The sequence below is a fragment of the Bos javanicus genome, chromosome 8, assembly GCF_032452875.1.
Source record: "Bos javanicus breed banteng chromosome 8, ARS-OSU_banteng_1.0, whole genome shotgun sequence".
In the NCBI taxonomy this organism is placed as follows: Eukaryota; Metazoa; Chordata; class Mammalia; order Artiodactyla; family Bovidae; genus Bos; species Bos javanicus.
The window spans coordinates 69,547,451-69,575,032 of record NC_083875.1 but is presented as its reverse complement, the minus strand read 5'-3'; the positions used below and the strand labels follow the sequence as shown (position 1 = coordinate 69,575,032).

Below are 27,582 nucleotides of genomic sequence, written 5' to 3'. Positions count from 1 at the left end.
GCAAAAGAGGAAAAGATGCACAGAACTGGGATCTACTGGGATCTGATAATTTAGGCTTGAACAACACTGCTACCACCGTTTACTAGAATGGAGAAGGTGACGGAAGGAGCAGGTTGGGGCGGGGAGCAGAGATCCAGGGTTCTCTTTCAGCCACATGGACATTGAGATGCTAGTTAGACCTCCACCTGGAAATGCCAAGTAGGCAGTTGGATGTAAGCCCAGAGTTCTGGGAGAGGTCAGAGTTGATGTACAGATTGCGAATTGTTAGCATATAGATGGTACTAACAGCCTTGGGATCATGAGGTCACTTAGGGAGAATGTAGACAGGGAGGGAGGCAGGGGCTCTCCATGCAGAGGAGGCTGAAACCAGGGCCAGTGATGAAAAGAGAGCTGAGTCAGGCAGGGAGGCTGAGTGTGGAGGGGCAGCTGCTGGGCAGGGTAGCAGGGACTGGGCAGAAGGGAGGACAGTGAGCTGGGTGTGAGGTCATTCATGAGCGGGGGCAGCAGGGAATGATCGGGTCCATAGATAACAGTGCCAAGGAGAAGTAGGGGGGTGGACTGGTATCAGGAGTCCCGTAGGAGGAGAAATGGCCCAAAAATGGCCCTGAGGAGAAAGCAGGACCCCCCACCACCTCTGGGCTCAGTGATCAGCTGTCTATAAGCTGCCCAATGGTCACTTCTTCCAAAACCAGTATGCCAAATGACCACATCACTGATTGATTTTACCAATTTATGGATCTGCCAAAACTTGTTTCTTTTCATTATTATTATTTTACTTTCCCCCCCCCCCTTAAATATATTTTTTGGCCACGCCATTTTGCATATGGGATCTTAGTTCCCCAAACAGGGATTGAACATGTGCCCCTTGCATTGGAAGCTCAGAGAGTCTTACCACTGGACCACAAGGGAAATCCTTCTTTTCATTATTTTTAAAGCTTTTAGAAATGCACATTTGAATGATTTTCATGGCTTCTGAAGATTTTTCTTTTTTTTACAAATGGTCTTCACTGTTGTTTTTTAAGATATATTCAGCTTTTCAGGAATCTAAGCATTGGGAGTTGATGTTGACTTCTTAGAGCAAGAAAGGTATATTTCATAATCAGTAAAAAAAATTCAGCTTATGATTGGTGCTTCTAATCCTACTTTCATTCACCAGAAATAAAAGAAACTGACAAAGAATTAAGGTGAACCACACCAATATGAAATGGCTCAATTTTGGCTTTTAACTGTTATAAACAATTAAAGCTGATAGGCTGTTGTGGGAAAAGGTATGAGAATGCTAAAATTCCTAAATATTAAAAAAATTGCACCAAGACTATATTTAAAAGGACAACGAGCATTCAAAAGTGGCTAAAAAGTCCCTTCAAATGTGAAATACTCTAATGAAGTTTTAATTTTTATTAGAAACATAAAATCAAGACTGATAGGCCATTTACAGAAAGAATTCTGACAGCAGTTACAATTTGTCAAAATATAAAATGATATTCAAAAGCAGTTGATTTCTTTTAGAATTGATTTGCCGTGAATTTGTCATTCATCAACTTGACTTTTGGTGGATTGGCCTGTTTCCAAAAATGCAGGTGCCCGGGAGAGTCCTGGTGTGGCCGCATGCTGTGAGGGGCTGAAGGTGAGGGTGAAGTTTCAAGAGAAAATCGAGTGTGATAGGAAGCCTGGACTACGACTGCTGGGGCCTATGTGAGGAGGGTGGGCACCAGAGCTGTGGGGGATGAAGTCTGGGGTCCCACCGGATCTCTGGGCCTTGAATGACAGCCAAGCACTGGCAGGAGTGCATGCTGGGATTGGCCGGTCATCTCCTGGGAAGTTCAGTTGTCTTTTCATGCCGCTTCCTGCTGGGTGATGTGGGGCTCCAGGCCACCAATTCCGGTGGTGTGGGGGCCAGGGATGAGAAGGATCGCTGAGGTCCTGCTGTCTCAGGCTTCTCAGATAAGCAGAGGGAGCTCTGAAACCCTTCTCTTGCTTACGAATGGGGAGACCAGGGGCCCTTTTGGCTTTTTGTGTGTGATGTGTGAGACTGGAGAGAGAGGCACATTGGACAGGCCACTTTCAGCAGGGCCGTGTCAAAGCAGAGGGATGGAGGGGAGGGTCTTTCTAGGGAAAATATTCTTTAAAAAAAATTTGGGGGGAATTTCTTGGCAGTCCAGTGGTTAAAACTTTGCTTTTCGATGCAGGGGGTGAAAGTTCAATCCCTGGCTGGGAAGCTAAGATCCCACATGCCTTGGGGCTACAAAACTTAGAGCAGAAGCATTAGTGTAACAAAGTTCAATAAAGACAAAAATAGTCCACAAAAAAAATCTTTAAAAAAATTTTATACAGTTTTTAAAGGTTACTTTCCGTTTATAGTTACTGCACAATATTGGCTATATTCCCCGTGTTGTTCAATACATCCTTGAGCCTGCATGCTACCCGACAGTTTCTACCTCCCACGCCCCCACCCTGTGTTGCCCCTCCCCATGCCACCACTGGTAACCACTAATTTGTTCTCTATATCCGAGTCTGCTTCTTTTTGGTCATATTCACTAACTTGTATTTTGTAGGTTGCACATATAAGTGACATCGTACAGTATTTATCTTGTCTGACTTATTTCACTTGAAGAATGCCCTCCGAGCTCATCCACGTTGCGGCAAACGGCAAAATTTCATTCTTTTTTGTAACTGAGTACTATTCCATCTCACACACACACACACACACACAGATGCTTGTGTACTCAGTTGTATCTGACTCTTTACCACCCCATGGACTATAGTCTGCCAGGCTCCCTCGTATATGGGATTTTCCAGGCAAGAATACTGCATTGGGTTCCCATTTTCTTCTCCAATACATACAAATACATACTTATATATATATACAATGCAGACCTGGGTTCGATCCCTGGGTTGGGAAGATCCTCTGGAGAAAAGAATGGCTACCCACTCCAGTATTCTTGCCTGGAGAATTCCATGGGCTGAGGAGCCCAGTGGGCTACAGTCCATGGGGTCGCAAAGAGCAGGACACGGCTGAGCAACTAACACACACTGGAATATATATATATGTGTATATATACATATATATACACACACACATGCCACATCATCTTTATGGCCACTTAGGTTGCTTCCATATCTTGGCAATTGTAAATAATGCTGCAGTGAACATTGGGGTGCATGTATCTCTTCGAATTAGTGTTTTTGCCCTTTTCAAATGTATACCAAGGAGTGGAGTTGCTGGGTCATTTGGTAGCTCTGTTTTTAGGTTTTTGAGAAACCTCTATACTGTTTTCCACAGTGGATGCACCAATTTACATTCCCTCCAACAGCAGGGACCACATTCTTAAACAAGCATTTTTTGCACATGTGCTGTGGGCTGGAAACTGCTGGTGGTATTTGCATCTGCTTTATCCCGTTGTTATCGTTCCCTAGGATGCTGTGAGTGAAAGTCGTGTCCGACTCTTTCCGACTCCATGGACTACACAGTCCATGGAATATTCTAGGCCAGAATACTGGAGTGGGTAGCCTTTCTCTTCTCCAGTCTTCCCAACCCAGGAATCGAACCAGGGTCTCCTTCGTGGCAGGCGGATTCTTTACCAACTGAGCTATTAGGGACGACTTCCCTGGTGGCTCAGACGGTAAAGCGTCTGCCTAAAATGCGAGAGACCCGGCTTTGATCCCTGGGTTGGGAAGATCCTCTGGAGGAGGAAACAGCAACTCACTCCAGTACTCTTGCCTGGAAAATCCCATGGATGGAGGAGTGTGGTAGGCTACAGTCCATGAGGTTGCAAAGTCGGACTCGACTCAGCCCTTCACTTTCACTTTATCCCGTTGTAGTCTTTAGTGCAGTTCTGTGTGTAGACAAGGTGGGTGTTGTATCCTCATTTTGCAGATGAGCAAAAAGAGGCGGAAAGAGGTTGTATTACCTGTGCACACTTGCTCTGCTAGTCAGTGGCTCACCGGATCCTCCAACTCCCCAAACACAGCTGGGAGTCCCTGGTCTTTATCACCAGTGCAGCCCCAGGCAGGATGGGCAGGGATGTTTGTGCAGCCTGCAGAGTCAGCCTCAGGCCAAGGGGAAAATTTCCATTTGTTACTTGATTATAATCTCTTGTTCACGCTGGAATGTAAGCTCTAGGAACAGGAGTTTTGCCCGTTACTTCTCCAGCAGTGTTCTGTATGTAGTGGATGCTCAGTACCTGACTGTTGTAAAAGTTAGTGAGTCTTGAGGGAGAACTGGGCAGGGTGGCCCCACAGGGCAAGAAGCATGGAGGTGATGGTCAGGGTGACTGCCACCCGCAGGGAAGGTGGGTTCCTCACATAGAAATTCTTCTCCTTACCCCTTCCTCTGCCCTCCTCACCCTTCCTGCCTTCCATCCAGCCCTGCTGAGAGTTTGTGAAGTCTACATCTCATTGTTGAGTGCCTTTCTGCCCCCCCTTGCACACCTTATTATCTGGACTCAGTTGACTGACCTCCTTTTTGAAACTCTTGTCTTGGTTTCCATGGCACCAGTATCTCCTGATTGTCCATCACCTCATGGTCCAATCTCTACTAAATGATGGCTCCTTGAGCTCTGTCCTGACCACGCCTGTCCTCTTCTTTATTTTCATCCTCGTGTAGTTTTATGGCTTTAAATAGCCTTCATTGTCGGTCATGCTCAGTTTTATCGCTAGCTCAGACCTCTCTCCTGAACTCCAGCCTCCATGATCCTCCTGCCTTTCAACCTCACCACGTGGACATCTCATAGGCATCTCAGACATCAGTTGAAAACATTTTGTTCTGCCCCTTTTTCTTTCCTCCAAGTCTTTCCTGTTTCACAAAATGAGTCCACCATCCACCTAAGAGTTTTCCTTGATTTCTCTCCTTCTTCCCTTTCAGCATCCAATCCATCCTGTTGGCTTTATCTCTAAGTTATTTGCAGATTGGGCTCATTTTTTGGACATCTTTGCAGTCTTCACTCTTTCTAAGCTGCCACAGTCTTTCACTGGCTACTACAACAGCCTGGAACTGGCCTCCGCTTTAACCCTCACCCCTTCATGGGAACTCTGTCTTCCATATGTCAGGCAAAGTACTTGAGGTTGGGTGACTCCCATCCTTAAAATAAGCGCTTTGCATCTTAGAATAAAATCTGAAGTTCTTATGCTGCCCTGCAAGTCACGTGTGCCCTCTGCTGACTGCCCCTCTGGCTTCTTCTCCCTCTTACATTTGTTTCATCTACAAAACTCCAGCCATTTCCCGTTCCTTTTGCCTGTAAACACGCTGAGCTCAGCCTGCCTCAGGACCTTTGCACATGCTCTTCCTTTTGCTTGGGATTCTCTGACTTGGGGTTGTTTCCACGTTTCATTCCTGCCCATCATTCTTTCTGAGCTTGGATGTCACCTCCTAGGACAGCCCTTCCCTCTTCCCTCATTCTCTTCTGAATTCTACTCACTTGATTTTCTTCATAGCACTTATAACACTTTAATTTGCCTTATTTATTTGTTCATGTGATTATTGCCAGTCTTCCTCTCCCTAGAATAAAAGCCCCTGGAGAGCCCGGACTCTCTCTCTCAACTCACAGCTGGATTTCTAAGGTGTGTCGTCAGCACGTGGAAACAGCTGTTGGCTGACAGCTGCTTGGCACACTGGGATTTGGTGCTGTGTGTGGAGGAGGCAGGTGCAATTGTGAGGCCTTGTGTGTGTGTGTGTGTTGTGGTTGTGGTGTGCATACATGTTGTTGCGTTTGCACAGGGCAAGCTGGACTCCTCAGCTGGTTTGTAGAGACAGGGTGGGACGGGGAGCTCCCTCCTTCCCTCCAGACCTCAGAGCCCTGCACAGGTCTGTGTATGGGGGATGGGAGTAGGCAGGAGAGTCACAAAACACAGAAAACCAGGTAGTTCAAAGCCTGTCATTTTCCAGGTCAGGAGACGAAACCCAGAGGTCAGACTTCACTGGGGGCTTCCCACGCTCAGGAGAGGCAGAGATGGAATTAGGGCCCAGGTTTCTGACTCCCACTTTAGGGGCCGAGCTGCAGAGCATGGCCCACAGGCCCAGGGTCAGCTGGAGGGTGGACGTGGCGGCTAGGAGCAGGGTTCAGGGCAAGGGACAAGCGTGGCCGTTTCCTGGAAGGTCAGAAGGGAGAGCTGAAAACCGTGGGTCCCGTTGCTTTGAAGCCTTGTGGAAAGAGGAACATCTTATTTTTGCTTCCCCAGGGAAAGGCCTATTTGTGATTGGAAGGTTTACCCTCATGGGCTTTTTGGTTGGGGTGAGAGTGAAGCCCCTGGGGACATGCCCTGGTAACAACAGAAGCCCATAAGCTTCCTCTGTTGAGGATGGGTTTGGTCGACTGTGGGTGGGCTGTGGGGGGTGTGTGTGCTTGGGGACCAAGCCGGGGCAGCTCCGCTTCTCCTGTTACTCTCTGGTTCTCCACCTTTGGAAGGCAGCCTCAGCATCACGCAGAGTTGTGAAATCCAGCTCTCTGGGTGCCAGCCACAGATCTCTCCACTGCAAGCATCTGGCGTGGGGCTGGCTGAGCCTCTGTGAGTAACAGGCAGATTAAGTGAGTCACAAATGCACCAGAGTTTGAGAACTTTGAATCAGTTACTTCCCTCCACGGGCAGGCACATTGTTGCTGGAATGGGAGATGGGCATAGGGATAAGTATTTTAATTTCAATAGCTGTGCATTTTAAGAGGTCTTGGAAAAATTCAGAATTAACATAACGGTTATCATGCAGGACCAATCTAGGTAGGTATTCAAAAACTTAAAAAGTGAATATTTCATTTTGTTTAAGAATTAAGAGATTAAAAAATTAAATATTAGTGCAAGTGTACTGGTGATGTTGTTCATTTGTTAAGTCTTGTCCGACTCTTTGTGACCCCATGGATTGTAGCCCACCAGGCTCCTCTGTCCATGGAATTCTCCAGCAAGAATACTGGAGTGGGTTGCCATTTCCTCCTCCAGGGTATCTTCCTGACGTAGGGATTGGATCCAAGTCTCCTGCATTGGCAGACGGGTTCCTTACTACCACCTGAGCCACCAGGGAAGCCCACTGGTAACATGGCCAAAACCATATAGGTGGTACCTGGTAACTGTGGTTTGGTAAGCCTAGTTCTGTAAAAGCAAATATTCAAGGATATCATTTTGAATGTTTGAAGACAGATCATCATTGGCAGGGCGGAGTCCCAGGAGGGAAGAGGGTAGGTGGATGAGGCTTGGCAAGGGTGAAGCTGCCCCTCCACAGTGGGGCTCCTCCTTGCCCCGCCCTCAGGGGGAAGCCAGATTGTGTCCCCAGGGACTGGAGCTGGGAGAATGTGTTTTGGGAAGTGCCAGGCGTGGTTAAATCCCACCTCCCTTTCCCAGGAGCAGCTGTTACCATTTATTCCTTGGCCAGTTGGGCTGGCACAGGCCTGGGAGGAATTTCCTGCTCCTGAATCCCTGGCAGGTCCTGTGTGGTCTGTGCAGGGATGGGGCGGGATAGGGGTGGGGTAGCGGGGACCTCCCTCCCTGCTTGTTTGGATATTTTGGTTCAGGAGCCACAGCCCCACACTGGGCTGGGGGAGGCTGGTATTTGCAATCCAGCATCTCATCCTTTTTCCCCAGTGGAGAGGTTTTTTTTTTTTTTTTAATATTTATTTATTTTTGGCTGCGCTGTCTTTGACGCTGTGGGCTTCTCATTGCAGTGACTACTCTTGTTGCCGGGAGCATGGGCTCTAGGGTGTGTAAGCTTTAGTAGGTGCAGCACACAGGCTCAGTAGTGCAGCTTGTGGGCTCCAGAGCACTCAGACTTCAGTGTTTGTGGCGTGTGGGCTCCGTAGTTGTGGCACACGGACTTAGTTACCCCCATGGTTTGTGAAATCTTCCCAGACCAGGGGTCGAACCCGGGTCCCCTGCATGGGTAGGCAGATTCTTAACCGCTGGACCACTAGGGAAGTCCCCCAGTGGGGACTCTTGAAAAGGATAGCATAACTTTTTGGACTCCTGAGGTTTGTTGTTGTTCAGTTGCTCAGTCGTATCTGACTCTTGGTGACCCATGGACTGCAGCACGCCAGGCTTCCCTGTCCTTCACCATCACCCAGAGTTTGCTCAAACTCATGTCCATTGAGTTGCTGATACCATCAAATCATCTCATCCTGTGTCATCCCGTTCTCCTCCTGCTTTCAGGAGAACCCTAGGGACAGGTGCCTTAGTGCAGATGCAGGGGCAGTGCATGGGCTGGGGAGAGGCTGTGCCAGGCCTGTCTGCCTGGGCAGTTCGTTCCTCACTTAACAGGTCAATCAGAGCAGCCCAGCCCCAGGGCCTCTCTCCAGGGTGGAGTGGGGCCCTGTCATCCACCCACTGGCCTCTGTCTCCCCTCCAGGAGGATCAGAAGGGGCATCTTCCTGGTAACTAGGCGATTGTTGTTACTATCGCCACCTTTGTGTGTGTGTTTCTAGGAAATTTACCAAGTTTTGGCCCAGGGGTTTACATTTCCCACCCCCTTAGCAAAAGCTTTCACTCTTCACGCTCCAAGTGGAAGCCGTGAGGCTATAATTACATTGCATTTACTCGGGAACTTGCTGAGGGGAGCGGGAGGGTGCACTTGGGAACCTGAAGGCAGCCAAGGGCCTGATTTAGCTGCTGTTCATTCGTGGTTGTTGTCCCGCTCCCTCTGGGGACCCTCACAGCCTTCTTTTCCTTCACCTCAGGCCCCAGGCTGTGTGGCTGTTCGCTTCTACCAGCCAGCATCCTGACAGGTGCACTGGAGGAGGAAGAGCACCTGGCTGGTCCCGGAGGGCCCTCCCATGGAGGCGGTGCCCCTGGAACAGGCTTTGTGTAGACAGGCATCCTTGGGTCCTCGCCTGGCCCGGGCAGAGTGGCTTGGCAGCTGCTCAGGGAACTGCTTGGAAGGGCACGTGTCCCCCCCGCCCCTTGCTGCCCCAATTCCATGGCTGAAAACCCTTGCCTGGCTCCCCAGCATCATCTCTGGTGGTCCCTTTTCCAGACTCCATCTCCAGGCATGCTGCATTGCTATAGATTCTTGCCAACCTCTGATCTTGCTGTTTGTTCCCTCTGCCTGGGACCCCCTTTCCACTCTTTCTGCTTCCTCTGCCTCACCCTGTAGGTTGCAGCAGAGCGATCCCTGCTTCTGGGACCTTCTGGTCTGGGCAGGATGATTTTCTCTTGGCTCCTACAGGTAGCGCCATGAACTCCCTGATACATGAGCATCACCTTGACCTTGACCCCAGCCATGGGTCTGGGGAGGTGTCTGGCACTTGGTGGATCCTCAATGAAGATTTGTTAATTGCAACCTAGAGGGGTGGGATGGGGTGGGAGGTGGGAGGGAGGTTCGAGAGGGAGAGGACATAGGTAGGTATATCTGTGGCTGATTCATATTGAAGTATGGCAGAAACCAATGCAGTACGGTAAAGCAATTGTCTTTCAATTAAAAAATAAATAAATTAAAAAAAGATTCGTTAATTGAATATGTAGGAAAATGAATCTTGATTCCCTGTCTGCCCTAATTCCCCTTTAACTTTTACAAGAAGGGGAGAGGCATGTTTTTTTTTTTTTTCTTCCTGCCTTCATCAGGCTGCTTGCTGTTGGTTAGGCAGGGTGTTGGGAGTGAGGTCTGTCTTTGAAGATTGCCCCCTGGCTTTCACTTCTGAGCACTACTGGGCTGGGCCCCACACTGATGCTTTTTTAAAAAGATTTTTTGATGTGGACCAATTTTAAAGTCGTGGGGCAAGTTTTGGCCATGAGGCATGTGGGATCTTGGCTCCATGACCGGGGATCAAACCCGCACCCTCTGCATTGGAAGGTGAAGTCTCGACCGCTGGACTTCCAGGGAAGTCCCTCCACGTTGATGTTTGGACGTGGTCCTGTACTGACTGATATCCTGGTCCTGTGTCACTTTTGGCTTCCTTAATATTATTAGCCAACATGTTTTGAACATTTATTATGAACGAGTGAAAGGAAAGAAAGTGTTGGTCACTCAGTCACGTCCGACTCTGTGCGACCCCATGGCTCCTTTGTCCATGGAACTCTCCAGCAAGAATACTGGAGTGAGTTGCCATTCCCTTCTCTAGGGGATCTTCCCTACCCAAGGATCAAACCTGGGTCTCCTGCATTGCAGGCAGCTTCCTTATCAACTGAGCCATCATCATGAGGGAAGCTCATTATGATCTATAGATACTGTTCTAAATACATTTATTCTTTTACCCACCACACACGGATTCAGCCTTCACTATGTACCAGACACTGGCAACCATGGATACACCAATGAGTGTAACTGACACACCCCCTGCTTTCATGGAGCTTGTATTTAGTTGAAAAATACAGATGAATAAATAAGTATATACTGTGGCAGATGGTGATGAGTGGTCTGCGGAAGAGATTGGAATAGAGGGTGAGGGGAGGGACTTGTTATTATGTACAGGATGGTCAGGGAGGACTCACAGATAAGGTAACATTTGAGCAGAGACCTGAAAGGAGTGAGGAAAGGAACTGTGTGGTCATAGGGGTGGGGGAGAGCATTCTAGGCAGAACACAGCAAGTGTAAAGGCTCTGAGGTCAGGTCACGAGTGGCACATCCCAGCAAGAGCAATTAGGCGAGTATGGTTGGAAGGGAGTAAGTGCAGGGGAAGTGAGTGTGAAGTGAGGTCATATATGGCAGCCCTGGCTAACAGAAGTATGTGTGAGTCACATGTGCCCTTCACATTTCTTTCTTTAAAAAAATTTTGTTGGCATATAGTATAATTAACAACTTATAAGGTTGTTGGTTTCAAGAGTTCAGCGAAGTGAATGAATTATATATACATCATGTATCCACTCCTTTGTAGATTCTTTCCCCATATAAACCATAACAGAGTACTGAGTAGAGTTCCCTGTGCTACACAGTAGGTCCTTATTAGTTATCTATTTTATATATGGTTACATATAGTAGTGTGTATAAGGCAATCCCAGTCTCCCAATTTATCCCTCCCCCACCAATTCTGAAATTTCTCCCAGCTCCATTAAAAACTTAAAAAGAAGCAAGTGAAATTAATGATATTTTTATTTAACACACTATATCCCAAATATTACTGCTTCAACATATAATCAAGGAAAATGTGATTTGAAATGAAATGCTATATTATTTTTTCTTATTATGATTTCAAAATCTGGTGTGCACATCTCATTTCGGGCTAGCTTCACTTCCTGTTCAGTGACCATGTTCAGGAGCGCCCACCATATTGGACGGCATGGATGGAGAGGCCTGTGAATGAGATGGGGCTGCCACTGGAAGCTTTGGGGCCTGGGAGCATTATCTTTGCCTTAGGTTCTAGAAGGTTTGCTCCAACTGTGATCAGAGAAGACTTCTGGGGGTGGGCAGGGGGTGGGGGTGAAAGGACAGAGCAGGGAGACTGGAAAGGAGGCCCTTACCAGTACGCAGTGACAATGGTCAGGACCAAGGTGGTGGTGGTGAGGGTGACTGGATTCTGGGTATAACCTACCAGGTCTTTCTGATGTGGATGAGAGAGGAGTTTAGGAAGGGCAAAGATTTTTGGCCTGAGCTAGTGGAAGCCTGGGCTTGTTTTTTGGAGGGTTGAGGAAGACTGGGGGTGGGGATGCCCCTGGAGGAGCATGTGGAGTGTGGCTTGAGATGCGGGTGTCAGCCTTCCAGGTGGAGCTGATGGGCAGGCAGTTGGACGTCTTGATCTGGGGTTCAGAGTGGAGGTCTCTGACCTGGCTGGAGGTATAAATTTGGGAGTTGACAGCGTACTGATGGTGTTTAGGGCTGAGCGTGAGTGAAGGCCCAGGGGAGTGGGTGCATATAGAGAAGAGGGGCCTGAGCCCTGGTGGAGAAGGTGGAAGCAGCGAAGCAGGCCTGGAAGGAGAGCTCAGGGAGGCAGCACGAAGGCGTGAGGGAAGGGGGCTGGAGGAGCCACCAGCTGTATCCAGTGTGCCGGCGGGCAGAGCGGGAGGAAGCCCTAGGGTCTCTGATCACTGCCAAGTGAGAAGGGAAACCCCAGGCTGCGGTGGGTCTAGGAGAGGACGGGAGGGGAGAAGGTGACCACTGGTACAGATGACTTGTTTGAGGGGTTTTGTTTAAAGAGGAGGAGAAAGATAGGTGAAGTGCAGTGAAAGTTGTGTTCAGCTCTTTGTGATCCTGTGGATAGTCCATGGAATCCTCCTGGCCAGAATACTGGAGTGGGTTGCCATTCCCTTCTCCAGGGGATTTTCCCGACCCAGGGATCAAACCCGGATCTCCTGCATTGCAAGCAGATTCTTTACCAACTGAGCCACCAGGGGAACCCCTTTAGTAGGGGGTATGTGATCACAATTTCCTTTTTTCCCTTAAAGATGTTCAGTGTATTACCTGATGGAGAAGATGTAGTAACAGGGCAAAATTATCACAAGAGAGAGAGAAATGAGCTGATCATACTCACAGCAGCGCGATGAGGTAGGTACTGTTTTCCAGACAAGGAGACCGAGTAAAGGAAGGCCTGGTCACTTGCTCAAGACCACCCAGTGACAAGTATCAGGACCAGGGATCAATGCAGATGCCTCAGTTTTAGAATGTCCAGTCTTAATTACTCTGTTGGTTTCCCAGCTAGATTTGTGAGGTCTTTGAGAGGATCCTCATCTCACACTTCCATGTCCAGCCCAACACCTCGAAGGTAGAGGGCTGTGCATAGGTGGGACTTGATCTTTAATGATCGAGTGATCAGAACACTAGGACCTGGGCTGGAAGTGCCATGGGAGGGTGGGTGTGGCGTCCCCGTAGGCCTTCCTACCCTTGTGGGGGTGGGGCATTGAGCAGACAGAAATACTGAAAAGCATTTTTTGGGTGGATGAGGAATGAATGAAAACCTATGGCTTTTCATCCTGAGCCGGTGGCTGTCTGTGGTGTACCGCGGTGCTGGCTGGATCTGGGCTCCTGCTCAGGTTTGGTGCTTGAAGTGTGCTTGAAGATTCCATTCAGTTCTCACTAGCATGTCATGGAGGGTGAGAGGCGCCTGCAGACTGAACTCCTGCTTCTCTGCTCTGTCATCAGGATGGACAAGAGACACTCTGTGGGTGGTGGTGGTGGGTCCCTCTGCTGTGTGTTCCTCTCAGAACAACTGAGACTTGGGGGGTGGAGTGGACACCACAGAAGGAGCCTGACGATTTACGGGATTACAGCTTTGTGCCCAAGATGTTTTGCTCTGCAGACAGGGGCACAAAGCTCAAAGCCATGGCTCTAACGCTAAGGTCCCAGCATTCAGCACATCCGCACTTTGCTTGATGAGGGCTCAGCCCTGCTGGAGTCCAAGGCTGGCCTTCAGCCTTCTCCTTACACTGCCGAGCTCGAGTCCAGTGCTTGCTTTCAGTGCTCTCGGCACAAACTGGGCACAGTGGCACCCCCACACCATGGGGCCTTTTGGAATGTGTGGGGACAGTTTCAGTGGTGACAGTGGTGGGGATGAGGATGGTGATAGTTGTTCTGTTTGTACCCTGGCTACTGAAGATCCTAGAGTGGGAACTTCCTAAGGGCTGGCAGTGCCCCTGATCAGAAGCCCTGTTCACGTGTGTGGCTGTTGGGTGCCCAGGGACCCATCTTGCATCAGCTGCCATCCTGTTTTGTGCTCTTGAGCCAGTCCCTTTGTTTCCCCATTTCCAACTTTCATGAACAGAGCCATGAACACCCAGTTGCTTGCTTTTTTTGTCTTGTGATTTTTTTTAAAAAATCAAAGTATAGTTGATTCACAATATTGTGTTAGTTTCAGGTGTATAGCAAAGTGATTCAGTTATATACATATATATTTTTCAAATTATTTTCGAGTATGGGTTATTACAAAATGTTGAATATAGTTCCCTGTGCTACACAGTAAATCCTTGTTGCTTATCTGTTCTAAGTATAGTAGTTTGTATCTGTTAATCCTATACTCCTAATTTATCTCCCTCTCCCCTTTCCCCTCTGGTAACCATAAATTTGTCTTCTGTGAGTCTGTTTCTGTCTTGTATATAGATTCATTTGTATTATTTTTAGATTCCACATATAGGTGATATCATATAATATTTGTCTTTCTCTGTCTGACTTGCATCACTTAGTATGATAATCTCTAGGTCCATCATGTTGCTGTAAATGGCATAATTTCTTTCATTTTTACTACTGAGTAGTATTCCATTGTATATATACACCACATCTTATTTATCCATTCATTCTGCCTGTGGACACTTGGTTATTGTAAATAGTGCTGCTTTGAACATTGGGGTGCATATATCTTTTTGAATTAGATATAATCTTTTCTGGTTATATGCCCAGGAGTGGGATTGCTGGATCATATGGTAGTTCTATTTTTAGTTTTTTTAAGGAAACTTCATACTGTTATTGAAATAAATTTTAAATAAGGCTTTGGATTAACAGTTGTCATCCTAAAAGCACACCATACATACGGCTTACTCTGTGGACCCACATGTTAACTCACTTGATCTTAATCACAGCCTTAGGCAGGAGGGCTGCTAAATAATCTCCATCTAACAGATGAGGAAGCCAAGGCAGAGAGCACAATGACTGGGGGCTGTCCCCATCGTGGGCTGACTGCCCCCTTCCTTCCCTCCAGGGACAGGGGCAGACCCGGCGGTCAGCACCAAGAGCAACCACTGCCTGGATGCCGCCAAGGCCTGTAACCTGAACGATAACTGCAAGAAGCTGCGCTCCTCCTACATCTCCATCTGCAACCGTGAGATCTCGCCCACTGAGCGCTGCAACCGCCGCAAGTGCCACAAGGCCCTGCGCCAGTTCTTTGACCGCGTACCCAGCGAATACACCTACCGCATGCTCTTCTGCTCCTGTCAGGACCAGGCGTGCGCCGAGCGCCGCCGCCAGACCATCCTGCCCAGCTGCTCCTACGAGGACAAGGAGAAGCCCAACTGCCTGGACCTCCGCAGCCTGTGCCGGACAGACCACCTGTGCAGGTAGGGGCTGCTGCAGCTCCGCGGGGAGCCGGTAGGGGGCTCTCTGCCCGCTCTGTGTTCCGGTGTCTGCTGGGCTACCATCCTGAGCTGAACAAAGAGGGTGACTGGGATATGTGCAAAATGTATTGTCATCCATCCATCCATCCATCCATCCATTCATTCATTCATCCATTCATCTGTGCATTCCTTTATTCAGTACAGATTTATTGTGCTGTGTGCCCAGCTTCATGCTAAGCGCTGTGGGGTGACCAAGATGAACCACTGTAGGAGCTCCTAATTTAAAATCAGAGACCCTAGAACCTGGAGTAAGAGAGGACCTTCAGTGACTTTAAGTCCACCTTTCCTCCTTTAAGGAAGCCCCAGCCATTATCCCATTATCCCAGTGAGGTCCTCTGACCATCAGGGAAGGGCTTTTGCACATCCCAGAGGCAGCTCCTTCACACTTAGAGCTGAGCTCAGCAAATGTTGGATGGAGTGTGGAGCATCTGATGGTCCTGGGTCTGAGTCCTGACTTTTCCACTCACTAGCTGTGTGGCTTGGAGCCTGTTTTTCAAATGTCCTGAGTCTCCATTCCTTTACTCATGAAATGGGAATAAAGCACCCACATCACAGCATTATTATGAAGATTAGATGACATGTGTGTTAAAGCTTAGCGCAGAGTTTGGCATAAGTAATTGCTTAATGAGTATCTAATTATTTGGAAGGTTTGTTTTGTTAAAACGAATTGAAATGTGTGTCCATAATTCTCCTGTTTTTCCTGTTTGTTATTAACATATATATTGAGCCTCTGTGGCATCCAGTGAGTGGTTCTAAAGCATGGGCAAGCAGAGGTGAACACAATGCTCTTTGAGTAGCACCCAATCCAGAAGGGTGACAGAGGAGGGGAGCAGGGATCCCAGTGCCGTGGGCTGAGAGCTGTGGGCTCCCGGATGCAGGTGTGTACGGGGAGGGCCTTGCCTCAGCCTGGGGATACAGAGGACAGGACCTTAAGCTGAACCTTGGAACATGAGAATGAGAAAGCCAGGGAGCGAGTCTGGCATGCAAATACAAGGAACACACAGTGAGCCCACTTCTTGTGGAGGGCAGCTGTTAAATGGACGTATGGATGAAACATCTTTTTCAGATTATATCTTGTGTTACTTGTATGTGGGAAAAGTGTATGCGAAGGCTGGCGGGTAGGAGAGAGCCTGGGGTTATGGGTCCCTGTAGGTGGTGGGTGCACGTGGAGCTGGGTCCTGGGGAGGGGAGGTCAGAGGTGTGGCTGCTGGGGAGATAGCAACTGTGATAAGCAGATGAGCAGAGCCTGCTTACTGCATCCCAGACAGCAGTCTTTTATACAGTTTATCTCATTAGTTCTTGCAACAAGGCTATGAGGAAGGTTCTCTTATCATACTTATCTGCCAAATGATCAAATAGAGGAGGTAACTTGCCCAAGGTCGCATAGCTCCCTTGTTTTCAGAGCTGGACCCTATCTCCAGTGTTTTCCTCCAAAGTAGCACCCTGGTCTGGGTGCTGTGGGCACCCAGATAAGATAGGGGCTGTGGGCATGGAGAGAAGTGTGTCAGTTCAGTATCCATGAATCAGTATCAGCGTGTAAGTGTATGAGCATATCAGTATTAGAAGTGTATCAGTGTGTGACAGGCCTGGGGACTGGTGGAAAGTTCCCTGGAGGCAATGCCATTTCTCTTTCATTTTCTCCACACTTGGGATGGCTCAGATGGTAAAGAATACACCTGCAATGTGGGAGACCTGGGTTCGATCCCCGAGTTAGGAAGATCCCCTGGAGAAGGGAAAGGCTACCCACTTCAGTATTCTTGCCTGGAGAATCCCATGGACAGAGGAACCTGGTGGGCTACAGTCCATGGAATTGCAAAGAGTCGGACAGGACTGAACGACTTTCATTTTCACTTCCACTTTACTCCACACTTCGTCCTGCACATAGAGCCTGACTCATGGCAAGCACTCTGTGAACATAGTTGAATGAATACGTGAGTGGTGGCCTGTTTCCTCGTTTGATAATTAGGGGGCAATGGAGCCATTCGACAGGCATGTTGAATGTGCAGCATGGACTATTGCCATGCCCAAGATGTCTTGGGGGCATCTGAATCTATGGTCCTGGAGCTCAATGAAGAAGCTGGAGTAGAGGAATGGGATTGGGGTTGTTTCGGGGATCTGGGAGAACAGGGCTACAGAGGGAAGGGAGCTCCTGGCCTGTGTGGCTGAGGGGAGGCACTGCCTTGGTTTGGAAAATGAGCTGGAGTTTGGAGAAGGACTGATCCCTGTGGAGCTGGAAAAGCCTGAAGAAGGTGGGCTTTTCTCTTGCTTACTTAAAGAAACATACCTTATTGCCTACAAAAACGATTGGGGTGGGCTTCCCTGATAGCTCAGTTGGTAAAGAATCTGCCTGCAATGCAGGAGACCCCAGTTCGATTCCTGGGCTGGGCAGATCTGATGGAGAAGGGAGAGGCTACCCACTCCAGTATTCTTGGCCTTCCCTTGTGGCTCAGTTGGTAAAGAATCCGCCTGCAATGCAGGAGACCTGGGTTCGATCCCTGGGTTGGGAAGATCCCCTGGAGAAGGGAAAGGTACCCACTCCAGTATTCTGGCCTGGAGAATTCCATAGACTATATATAGTCCATGGGGTCGTAAAGAATTGGACAGGACTGAACGACTTTCACTTTCAAAATGAATCTATGAACACAACAAGAGGATGATTAGAGGTAGAAAACTCGTGCCCAGAAAAGGAAGTCGGGCACCAAGGCAGCACATGTGTGCTCTGGGGGTGGGGGTGGGGGGTGGTCCTGGGCTGGGACTCAGCTTCCTGAGAGCTGAGAGAAAGTCAAGACTTGATGGGGATATCACTCCCAAAATGTGATGGGAGGAACCTACTGATTATTGAGTGGAGACGTGATTCTCCTTGTCCTGAATGCTGCACTGACCTTGTCAGGCTGCATGACACACAGCGTATGTGGGTGACAGGATGGATGAGGGCCTGGAGGGGCTAGAGGCCAAGCCTGAGTCCAGGATCAGTGACCAAAAGCTGGGGCATTGGGACTAAGGCCAGGTGTACCAGGGCTGTGGGCAGTGGGCCTGGCATCAAGCCTCAGGTGGATGTCTCTCTGGGGTCCTGAGCAGAGCAAGCTTGGGAACACTGGCAATCCCTCTTATTAGTGGTGTTTTAAGGGAGAAGGCAATGGCAACCTACTCCAGTACTCTTGCCTGGAAAATCCCATGGAAGGAGGAGCCTGGTAGGCTTCAGTCCATGGGGTTGTGAAGAGTCAGACACAACTGAGCGACTTCACTTTTACTTTTCACTTTCAATCATTGGAGAAGGAAATGGCAACCCACTCCAGTGTTCTTGCCTGGAGAATCCCAGGGACAGCAGAGCCTGGTGGGCTGCCATCTATGGGGTCACACAGAGTCGGACACGACTGAAGTGACTTAGCAGCAGTAGCAGCAAGGGAGGAAAAGACCCTGATGTTGGGAAAGATTGAAGGCAAAAGGAGAAGAGGGCAGCAGAAGATGAGATAATTGGACTACAACATTGATTTAATGGAGATGAGTTTGAGCAAACTCTGGGAGATAGTGAAGGACAGGGAAGCCTGGTGTGCTATAGTCCATGGGATCAGAGTTCGGACATGACTGAGCGACTGAACAACAAGGGAGCACAATACACATAGCTCCTAAAGAGATGGGAGAGCATGGAGCAGGGTGTTTAAACAAGACTATCGGAGGATCAAGAATGAGGTGTCCCAGGACCTGAGGGCTGACAGTTTCTGAGAGGCACTGAGCCAAGCCTACGAGTGCCATGCATCCTGCTGTAAGTTTAGACAACGGCAACCGTGGGACTCCCAGGGAACATGCTGCATCTGGATTACTGAGTTGGGTCCCGTGTAGGAAGTTCCAGGTACTCCCAGATGTGGCTGGGTGAGCCTCTGGTCTAGAACCAGGGTGTTCTTCTAATGCATCTTCCACAACTCTGGTCCCACCCAGCTCCCATCCCCAGGCAGATTTAAAGTGTGGTCCTGCAAGTGGGACTCCAATGGCTCAGCGGGTAAAGAATCTGCCTGCAATGCAGGAGACACAGGAGATGCAGGTTCAATCCCTGGGTTGGGAAGAGCCCCTGGAGAACAGAATGGCACCCCACTCCAGTACTCTTGCCTGGAGAATCCCGTGGACGGAGGAACCTGGTGGGCTACAGTTCATGGGGTTGCAGAGTCGGACACGACTGAGCGACTAAGCACGCACCTGCAAGTGGGAGGACCAGGGATGGAGGCAGAACCTGAGTTTAGGGTGAGTCTGGCAGGACCTGGGGATCCGTTGCAGTGTGGCCACGTATCCTTGGGGAGCTCTGCCTGTGACTCAGTGTGGGAGGTGGGTGGACGAGGTTGCCATGGTGACCCTGCAGCCGGGAAGCCTACCTTCTGTGCTTGCCCTACCCCTGGTCTCCTGAGAAGTCCTGGGTGACTGTTTCATTGCCTATGCCCTGGGCTTCTTCACTGATCAAACAAGGATGCTCCCCATTCTCCCAGGACACTTCCTAGTCTTTGGGTCTAAGTCCATCACACGGCTTTCCTGTCTGCCTTCTCCCCGTGTGCTTCCACTTGAGGTCATGTTTCCAGAGAGGTGAGCTCTTGGTACAAGAGGAAATGACCAGAGATGCCTCATTAAGGTAGATGGGGTGGAAGGACGGGTTTGAAGGAGAGGAGCTGACTTCTTTCCATGCTTTTGCAGGCTTGGCTTACTGACGCATGGACCCTGCCTCTGTGGTCCGTGATGAGCCCAGGGAGAGAGGAATGCCTGGGGAGGGACCCCTGGAGACCAGGCAGTTCTCCACTGTGTCCTCCCTTCCCTCCTGGCCTTGGTGACCTCCAGGTTTCTGCCCACCTGATGAGCACCACAGGTGGGCATCTTGACTGTGAAAGAGGGAGAGCCCAGTGCCATTGTGTTTGGAGCAAGAACTGGGGACCCTCAAGTCTTTCTTTCCTGGTTACTTTAACGGGTGGAACTGGCCTTGATGGGGGTCATGGGAGAGCCTCTCTGGGCTGACTCTTTGGGAATGCGGCCATGGCAGGCATCTGCTAGAACATGCCCCACACTCTAGGGCTCTAATGCCCAGTTTGCACTTCACTGGACCTGTCGGCCCCCCCTCACCCTTCAGCTCTGGGACTTGGCCCAGCTGTGCCAAGGCTTTTGTTTGAGTGAATCTTGGCCCAGGACTGCTGTGGGGGGCTCTACAAGACTCCCTTCACCTGGCACGACATTAAAGCAAGCCCATTGATGTGCTGTGCACTGCCCCTAGCAGCAGGCCTTGTGCATCCCGTGTGATATTTAACAGACTCTGCTGTGCTGTCTTATGACTGTCACTAAGAACTAAACAGAAGGGCTTGAAGAAGCTTTGGTTAAACAAGGGTATTTTCCTGCTGGGGCCCCAGGGTGTTGGAAGCATTTCTAAATCCTTCCCCTGCTCTTTGGGCCAGGATCAGCTTGGGGTCAGAGGGAGGGAGCCTCTGAGAGTGGAAGCTTCCTGCTTGAGCCATGGGTCCAACTCATCTTGAAGTTTCACCCTGGGAACCCTGCCTTCTACTTTCATCTGGTTCATGTCTCATGGGCATTGAGTGCTGTGGACTTAGGACCAGGAGAGGCTTTTCCTTTCAAAGGTTTCTGATGTGGAGTCTGGAAAGCCTGGAGAATCTCCTGGAATGATTCAACGGAATTTGGCTAATTTCCCTTACCCCAGCCCTTCAGTGGCCATGACCTACTTCCTTTTTAGAACAAACTTTTGGTTTCTACTTTCTCAGTTTACAGTCATTGCAAGGATGGTCCAGACTGTGTGTGTGTGTGTGTGTGTGTGTGTGTGTGTGTGTAGGGTGCGGTTGCGGGGCTATGGGAAGGATGATTGTGATTGTGCTGTCTTGTAAACTGTGTGCCTGTAGGTCTTTCTTAGAGAGGCCCCCTAGAATGCCCTGTTCTTCTTGGTCTGCCAAGAGGATATGGATATAAATAACTCAGGGCTGGCCCTGTGCCACATCTCCAGCTGTAATTTAACCTCTGGATGCTGAGGACGTGTATAAATAGTTTTCAGCCTGGGGCTACCCTAGCTGGGCTCCTTTATGCAGTGGACATTGTCCTTGTCCGAGAGGGTTGCTGGGAAGGCGGAGGGGTTGGGGTCCCCTGTCTCAGCTGTCTGCAGGGAGTGGGGAGGTGCCCCTTCAGCAAGACCCTTGCCCCCTTGCCTAGCTTGAAGTGTGTCTGGTATCTGTAAGCAGTGTAGATGGGCAGGTCTGGGTTTGATTCTTGGCTCTCTGAGGCTGTCCCTGAGCTCCTTTTGGAGTCTACAGAATCTGTTGGCTGGTGTTTTCAGCAGGTTAGCTCAAAATGGTTATTTTCATAGGTGGTTGGAGGGCTTTCAAGCCTTTCCTTTAAAAGGAGAGAATCTTGAATATCTTAAAATCATATGTAAAGTTTTATTTGTATTTTCTGGGGAGAAACTTGTTGCTTTCATTAGATTCTTAAAGGATTCCTTGACCTCCCCCAAATTAAGAACCTCTTCCATCTCCAGATGGCCAACTTGGATTGGCTGCCTAGAGGATTATGAATCTAGCAAAGGGAGCTGTGATTGATTAGTGATGCCTGCCACTGACATGGAAGGGGCAGAATCGTGGACGGGGCAGATCTGCTAGAACCCAGCTAGTCATTCCTGGGACCACTGGTTCACCAGTAGCAGGAGGAATGGGGGTCCTGGGGTCATTCCTTTATTCATTTTCTAAAAAATTTTAAAAATTTATTTATTTATTTTTGGCTGAGCTGGATCTTCTTTGCTGCATGTTAACTCTAATTGCAGTGAACGGGGCCTTCTCTTCATTGTGGTGGGCAGGCTTCTCATTGTGATGGCTTCTCTTATTGTGGAGTACAGGCCCCAGGCACGTGGGCTTCAGGAGTTGTGGCGCACAGACTCAGTTGCCCCATGGCATGTGGGATCTTAGTTCCCTGACCAGGGATGGAACGCGTGTACCTTGCATTGGGTGGTCGATTCCTAACCACTGGACCAACAGGGGAGTCCCTCCTTTATTCATTTGATAGCTGTTTGTTGATCATCCACTCTGGGCCAGGCTTCATGTTGGGATTGGAGAGTTAATGAAGTAGGTAGAGGCCCTTGACAGTCCAGTGACAGGACACATGTGACTGACTGCCTCTGCAATGGGGATAGAGCCACGCAGTGAACTAGATGGTAGCATTTCCACTCGGGTTCTCTTGAAATCCCAGTTCTGCTCTGCTCCCTACCAAGCCATCCCTGGGTTACCCTGGTGGCCCAGAGAGCAGCTGTTTCTTGGGGCAGATGAGCCACAGACGGATGAACCTTGTTCAGAGGTCCGTCTGGCCTTGGAGCAGAGCTGTGCCCAGGAGTGCCATGGGACAAAGAGGTCACCATCCTCCTGAAGAAGACTCAACCAGCAAGGTTGCAGTGGCTGGGGAGGGGCTTGGGATCCTTTGTCTGGCCAGAGACTGTGAGACCCATCTTCTCCTTGGGGATCCCATGCTGGCTTCTGCTTCTGGCCTCATTAGGGGTCCTGCTCACCCTTGATCTTTGGACCAAGAGTGCCCAGAGTATTCCTCTTGGAATTTCCTGTGGCAAATTGACACAGGGCTGGAATGTGGAACATTGCTAAAGGCTCTGGGAAAACAAACACAGAGAGAAGCTGCAGCCTAGATATTTAGTTTGCAAGATAGGGTTTCCATGACTTCTTGCTCTGGCCACTACAGGGAGGTCAGAATGACTGGACAGACAGCACCTGTAGCTTTTACCATCTGGGCTGGTGTCTGGACACCTGGGCTCCCTAAAGCTCACACCCGAGAGAGACGAGATGCACCCCTTGTCTAGCTGAGGCTACCACTGGTGGAGTTCTGAGTGAGAACCCGCTCATCCCTGGGTGATTGGCAGGAGGAATGACCCACTGTGAGTGGATGCCGCTTATGCAGAGAGAATCAGAGTACAGGTCAGTCAGGTTTGTTCACACTAGAGGCGTCACCTATGATTGGCTGTTGTGGATGGGGCAGGGCATGCTCTCAGCTACCCAGATGCTGCTTCGTTCACTGGGCTTCTTGATATTTCTGCTTCCACCCAGTGGATAGAGGTGTGGGCTTTTTCCTTGCTACTGTCTCTATCCCTGGGGCTGCTATAACAAAATACTATGGACCAGAGTGTTTACCCAGCTTTCTTTCTCACAGTTCTGGAGGCTGGAATCCCAGGTGAGGGTGTCAGCACAGTTGGGCTCTTGGTGAGGGTCCTCTTCAGAGTAGTGTTCTTATGTGCTCTTCCTTGGCTGGTGCTCGCCCAGAGGGACTGGGTGTTTCTTCCTCTTTTCATGAGGCTGCTAGTCCCGTCATGGTGCTCTACCCTCATGATCTAATTGTGTTTCAAAGACTCCACCTCCAAACACCATCACATGGGGAATTAAGGTTTAACAGATAAATTTTGGGGGGATACAAGCATTCAGTTTGTAGCACCTGGTATGTGTGTGTTAGTTGTTCATTCGTGTCCAACTCTTTGTAACCTCATGGACTGTAACCTGCCAGGCTCCTCTGTCCAGGGGATTCTCCAGGCAAGAATACTGAAGTGGGTGGCCATTCCCTTTTCCAGGGGATCTTCCCGATCTGTGGATTGAACCTGGGTCTCCTGTGCTGCCCCAGAGTTTTTTTTTTTAACCATCTGAGCCACCAGGAAAGCCCTAGACTTATACTTCATTCAGCGTCTGTTTGGTTCTCATCTCTCTGAGCCCTCTCATGGCCTCTCCTTCCATTGATGCATTCTATTTTTTTATGTAGACATTGTTTTAATTCTGTTGAAGTTTAGTTGATTAGCAATGTTGGGTTCATTTCTGCTGTACAGCAAAGAGATTCAGTGATACATACATACACATTCTTTTTCTTAGTCTTTTCCATTGTGGTTTAGCACAGGACAGTGAATACAGTTCCCTCCACTATGCAGTACGACCTTGTTGTCACTGATGCTTCCTAGAACTTGTCTGCATCCTTCATGTGGCACTGACCGTGTGGCTTTCTGTTAACACTTTATCTTCCCAATTCGGTCTCTTTTAAAAATATTCTTATATATAATATATCGAGCTGTGCTCAGTCACTTCAGTTGTGTCCAACTCTTTGTGACCCCATGGACTGTAGCCTGCCGGCCTCTAATGTCCGTGGGATTTCCCAGGCAAGAATACTGGAGTGGGTTGCCATTCCCTTCTTCAGGGGATCTTTCTGATTCAGGGATCAAACCCGTGTCTCTTACATCTCCTGCGTTGGAAGGCAGGTTCTTTACCACTAGTGCCCCCTGGGAAGCTCGAATATATAAATGTACCACTATATATATGTATACATACATAAAATTTATTTATTTATTTAACAGATATTTATTATGTGCCAGGCACTGTGCTAGACACCGGATATAGATACTGGAGAGCACAATAGAGATGGTCCACACCCCCTTGGAGCTTATAGTCTGATGGAGGAGATAGACAATAATCAAGCAAACAATGCATATGATTAACAAGCAATACAGTATATATGATAATCAAGCAAAGTATATGATTAATATCTTTGAAATGAGCAGGATGTAGAAATAGAATGTAATGGGGGAAGAAGGGGGGACCTTCTTGGGCAGAGCGGTCAGGGAACATTTATCTGCGGGGGTGACATTTAAGCTGAGACCTGAAGAGTGAGGAGCCAGAAGAAAGACAGGTGGGAGAAAGAACATCTCACACAGAGGCAATAGCACATGCAGGAACTGGATGAGGGGAGAAACTTGGCATTTCTGGGGCCGTGAGAGGAGGCTCGTGTGGCTGGAGCTGAGGGAACCAGGGAGAGACCTACAGGCAGGGCTAGGTCGCACGGGGCCATCCCAGCCTGGAGCAAGGAGTCTGGATTTATTCTTTTTTTAAAAAAACGTTTATTTGGCTGCACTGGGTCTTACTTGCAGCACGTGGACTCTTCAGTTTTGGCATGTGAACTCTTAGTTGCAGCGTGTGGGATCTAGTTCCCTGATCAGGGACTGAACCTGGGGCCCCTGCATTGGGGGTGTGGAGTCTTAGCCACTGGACCCCCAGGGAGGTCCCCAGAAGCTTTTTTTCTTCTAAGTGTACTCAGAATAAATCTAGAGACTTCCCTGGTGGTCCAGTAACTAAGACTCCACGCTCCCACTGCAGGGGGCCTGGGTTGATCCTTGGTCAGAGAACTAGGTCCTATATGCTGTAACTAAGAGTGTGCATGCTGCCACTGAAGATCCCGCGTGCCACAATGAAGATAGAGGATCCCGTGAACCGCAACCAAGACCTGGTACAGCCAAGTGAATAAACAAATATTAAAAATAAATAAATAAAAAGAAGGAAGCTTCTGAAGTCAACTAGTAATATTATCTAAAGTGTGATAATGGGTGATGACTCTGGCTACTGGGTGGAGAATTAAGGGAGGCAGCAAGAATGACCTCAGAGAGACCAGAGAGGAGGTTGTTTAAGTATCACTAGATCAGAGATGACAGCAGCCCAGGCCAGAGGGTGGCTGTGCAGAGTGAGATAAGTGGGTAAATCTGAGATATTTTGGAGATGGAAATGATGTACCTTGATGTGGGAGTGAGGGAGACAGAGGAGCTCAAGGAGAGCTCACGGGTTTCTGGCTTGAGCCACCTGGTGGGCAATGATGCCACTTTCTGGAATGGCGAAGGCTTGGAGGGGGAGAGTTCCATCCCAGGCATGTGAATTTTGAGATGCCTTTGAGACAGCCCTATCTGGAGCTTGACTGATGTTGTAAGTTCTGGGGGTCATTGGCATATTTATGGTGTTTAAGGCCGGGGGACTGTGTAGGTTTTCCTAGGGAGAGGCTAGCATGAGAGGAGGCCCTAAGAATGTGCCTGCCCTCCTGGAAGTGCATGGTAAGGGTTTGCAGGTGTTGTTATGGCACACCAGGAGTCAAAGGAGATTTTTGAGAAAGAAGATGTGGACAGGTGTGCCAGATGCTGCCAATAGCATCAGGTGAGGAGAGGCAGGTGACCACTGGATTTGGGAAAGTGGCGGATGTTGGTGACCTCCTCAACAGCAATTTTGATGCAGTGATGATGACAGAAACCTGATCAGAGGGAATTCCCTGGCAGTCCAATGGTCAGGACTCCGTGCCTTCATTGTCAAGGGCCTGGGTTCGATCCCTGGCCCAGGAACTAAAATCCCACAAGCTGCATAGCCACAAAGAAAGAAAGAAAGAAAGAAAGAAAGAAAGAAACCTGATCAGAATCGTGGCCACGGGCTCAGTTTCTCCAGCCACAGCCGAAAGACTCCTTACAGTGTGGGAAGAGACCTTTCTCTAAGTGCCAGGCTCTTCTGAACAACCTAGCTGGCTCACCCTCTTAGAGAAGATGACTCTGGCGCTGCCAAGAGGAACTTTGCTTCTTCAGCATTCTTCATCGAGGGATTCTTAGAACAGCCCGAGGAGTGCCTAAAAGGTTTGCCAGGCTGCCTGTGCCGGATCTCCTGTCTGTGCTGGTTGGGGCTGCGACTTCTCCTGTGGCCAGCCAGGATGTGGTCTTTGCTTTCCCAGGGTGGTATCTGCAGAGGTGAGAAATCCTGCCCTCCTTCTTTTTAAGTAAGATTAGCCTGGTATTCTGGGGCCAGCTGTCCTCCTCAGGGCCCTTTCAGGGGATATCTTAGAAGACCCAGAGACCTACAAATGGCTCCATTGTCCCAGGGTGTCTGAGGTGAGTAAGCGTAGCGACCACCATTAGCACCCTCCCACCTAGAGAAGAACTAGGACATTGAATTAAGCACCAAAGAACAGTAAGATCCTCAAGTGGTTGTTCTTGTTCAGTCACTCAGTTGTGTCCAACTCTTTGTGACCCCATGGACTGCAGCACGCCAGGCTTCTCTGTCCTTCACTATCTCCTGGAATTTGCTCAAACTCATGTCCACTGAGTGGATGATGCCATCCAACCATCTCATCCTTTGTCACCCCCTTCTCCTCCTGCCATCAGTCTTTCCAAGCATCAGGGTCTTTTCTAATGAGTCAGTTCTTTGCATCAGGTGGCCAAAGGATTGGAGCTTCAGCTTCAGCATCAGTCCTTCCAATGAATACTCAGGGTTGATTTCCTTTAGGATTTACTGGTTTGATCTCCTTGCTGTCTAAGGGACTCTCAAGAGTCTTCTCCAACACCACAGTTCAAAAGCATCAATTCTTTGGTGCTCAGCCTTCTTTATGGTCCAGCTTTCATATCCATACAGGACTACTGGAAAAACCATAGCTTTGACTGTGTGGACCTTTGTCAGCAAAGTGACATCTCTGCTTTTTAATGTGCTGTCTAGGTTTGTTATAACTTTTTCCCCAAGGAGCTAGCGTCTTTAATTTCATGGCTGCAGTCACTGTTTGCACTGATTTTGGAGCCCAAGAAATAAAGTTTGACTCATATGGAGTGAGAGGGAAGTTTGGGGAGAGCTGCTCGCACCTGGCCCAGGATGCATTGTACTTGTCCAGCAGGATCCTTCAGAGCACGGGAATTCTCCATCACTCGGCCTTTGTTGGGCTGGGGGTGCTTAAGAAAAGACTCCCTGGATGTGTTCTTCAGAGGGGCTGGAGTTGCAGCCCTGGCTTCAGATCCTTACCTTGGCAGTTGTGAGAGCTTGACTGGGTTTTTTAACATCACACAACCTCTGTGCT

The 27,582-nt window shown here is 49.1% G+C and overlaps 1 protein-coding gene across 2 annotated transcripts in view; it reads left to right on the top strand.

Annotated features, from left to right (window-relative positions):
• Positions 1–27,582, top strand: part of GFRA2 (GDNF family receptor alpha 2) — a 108,859-nt gene that overhangs the window by 27,602 nt on the left and 53,675 nt on the right. For both annotated transcript variants that reach the window (XM_061426945.1, XM_061426946.1), the window contains exon 4: positions 14,532–14,886. In XM_061426945.1, coding sequence (XP_061282929.1) covers positions 14,532–14,886 — 355 coding nt within the window. The remainder of the gene's footprint in view (positions 1–14,531; positions 14,887–27,582) is intronic.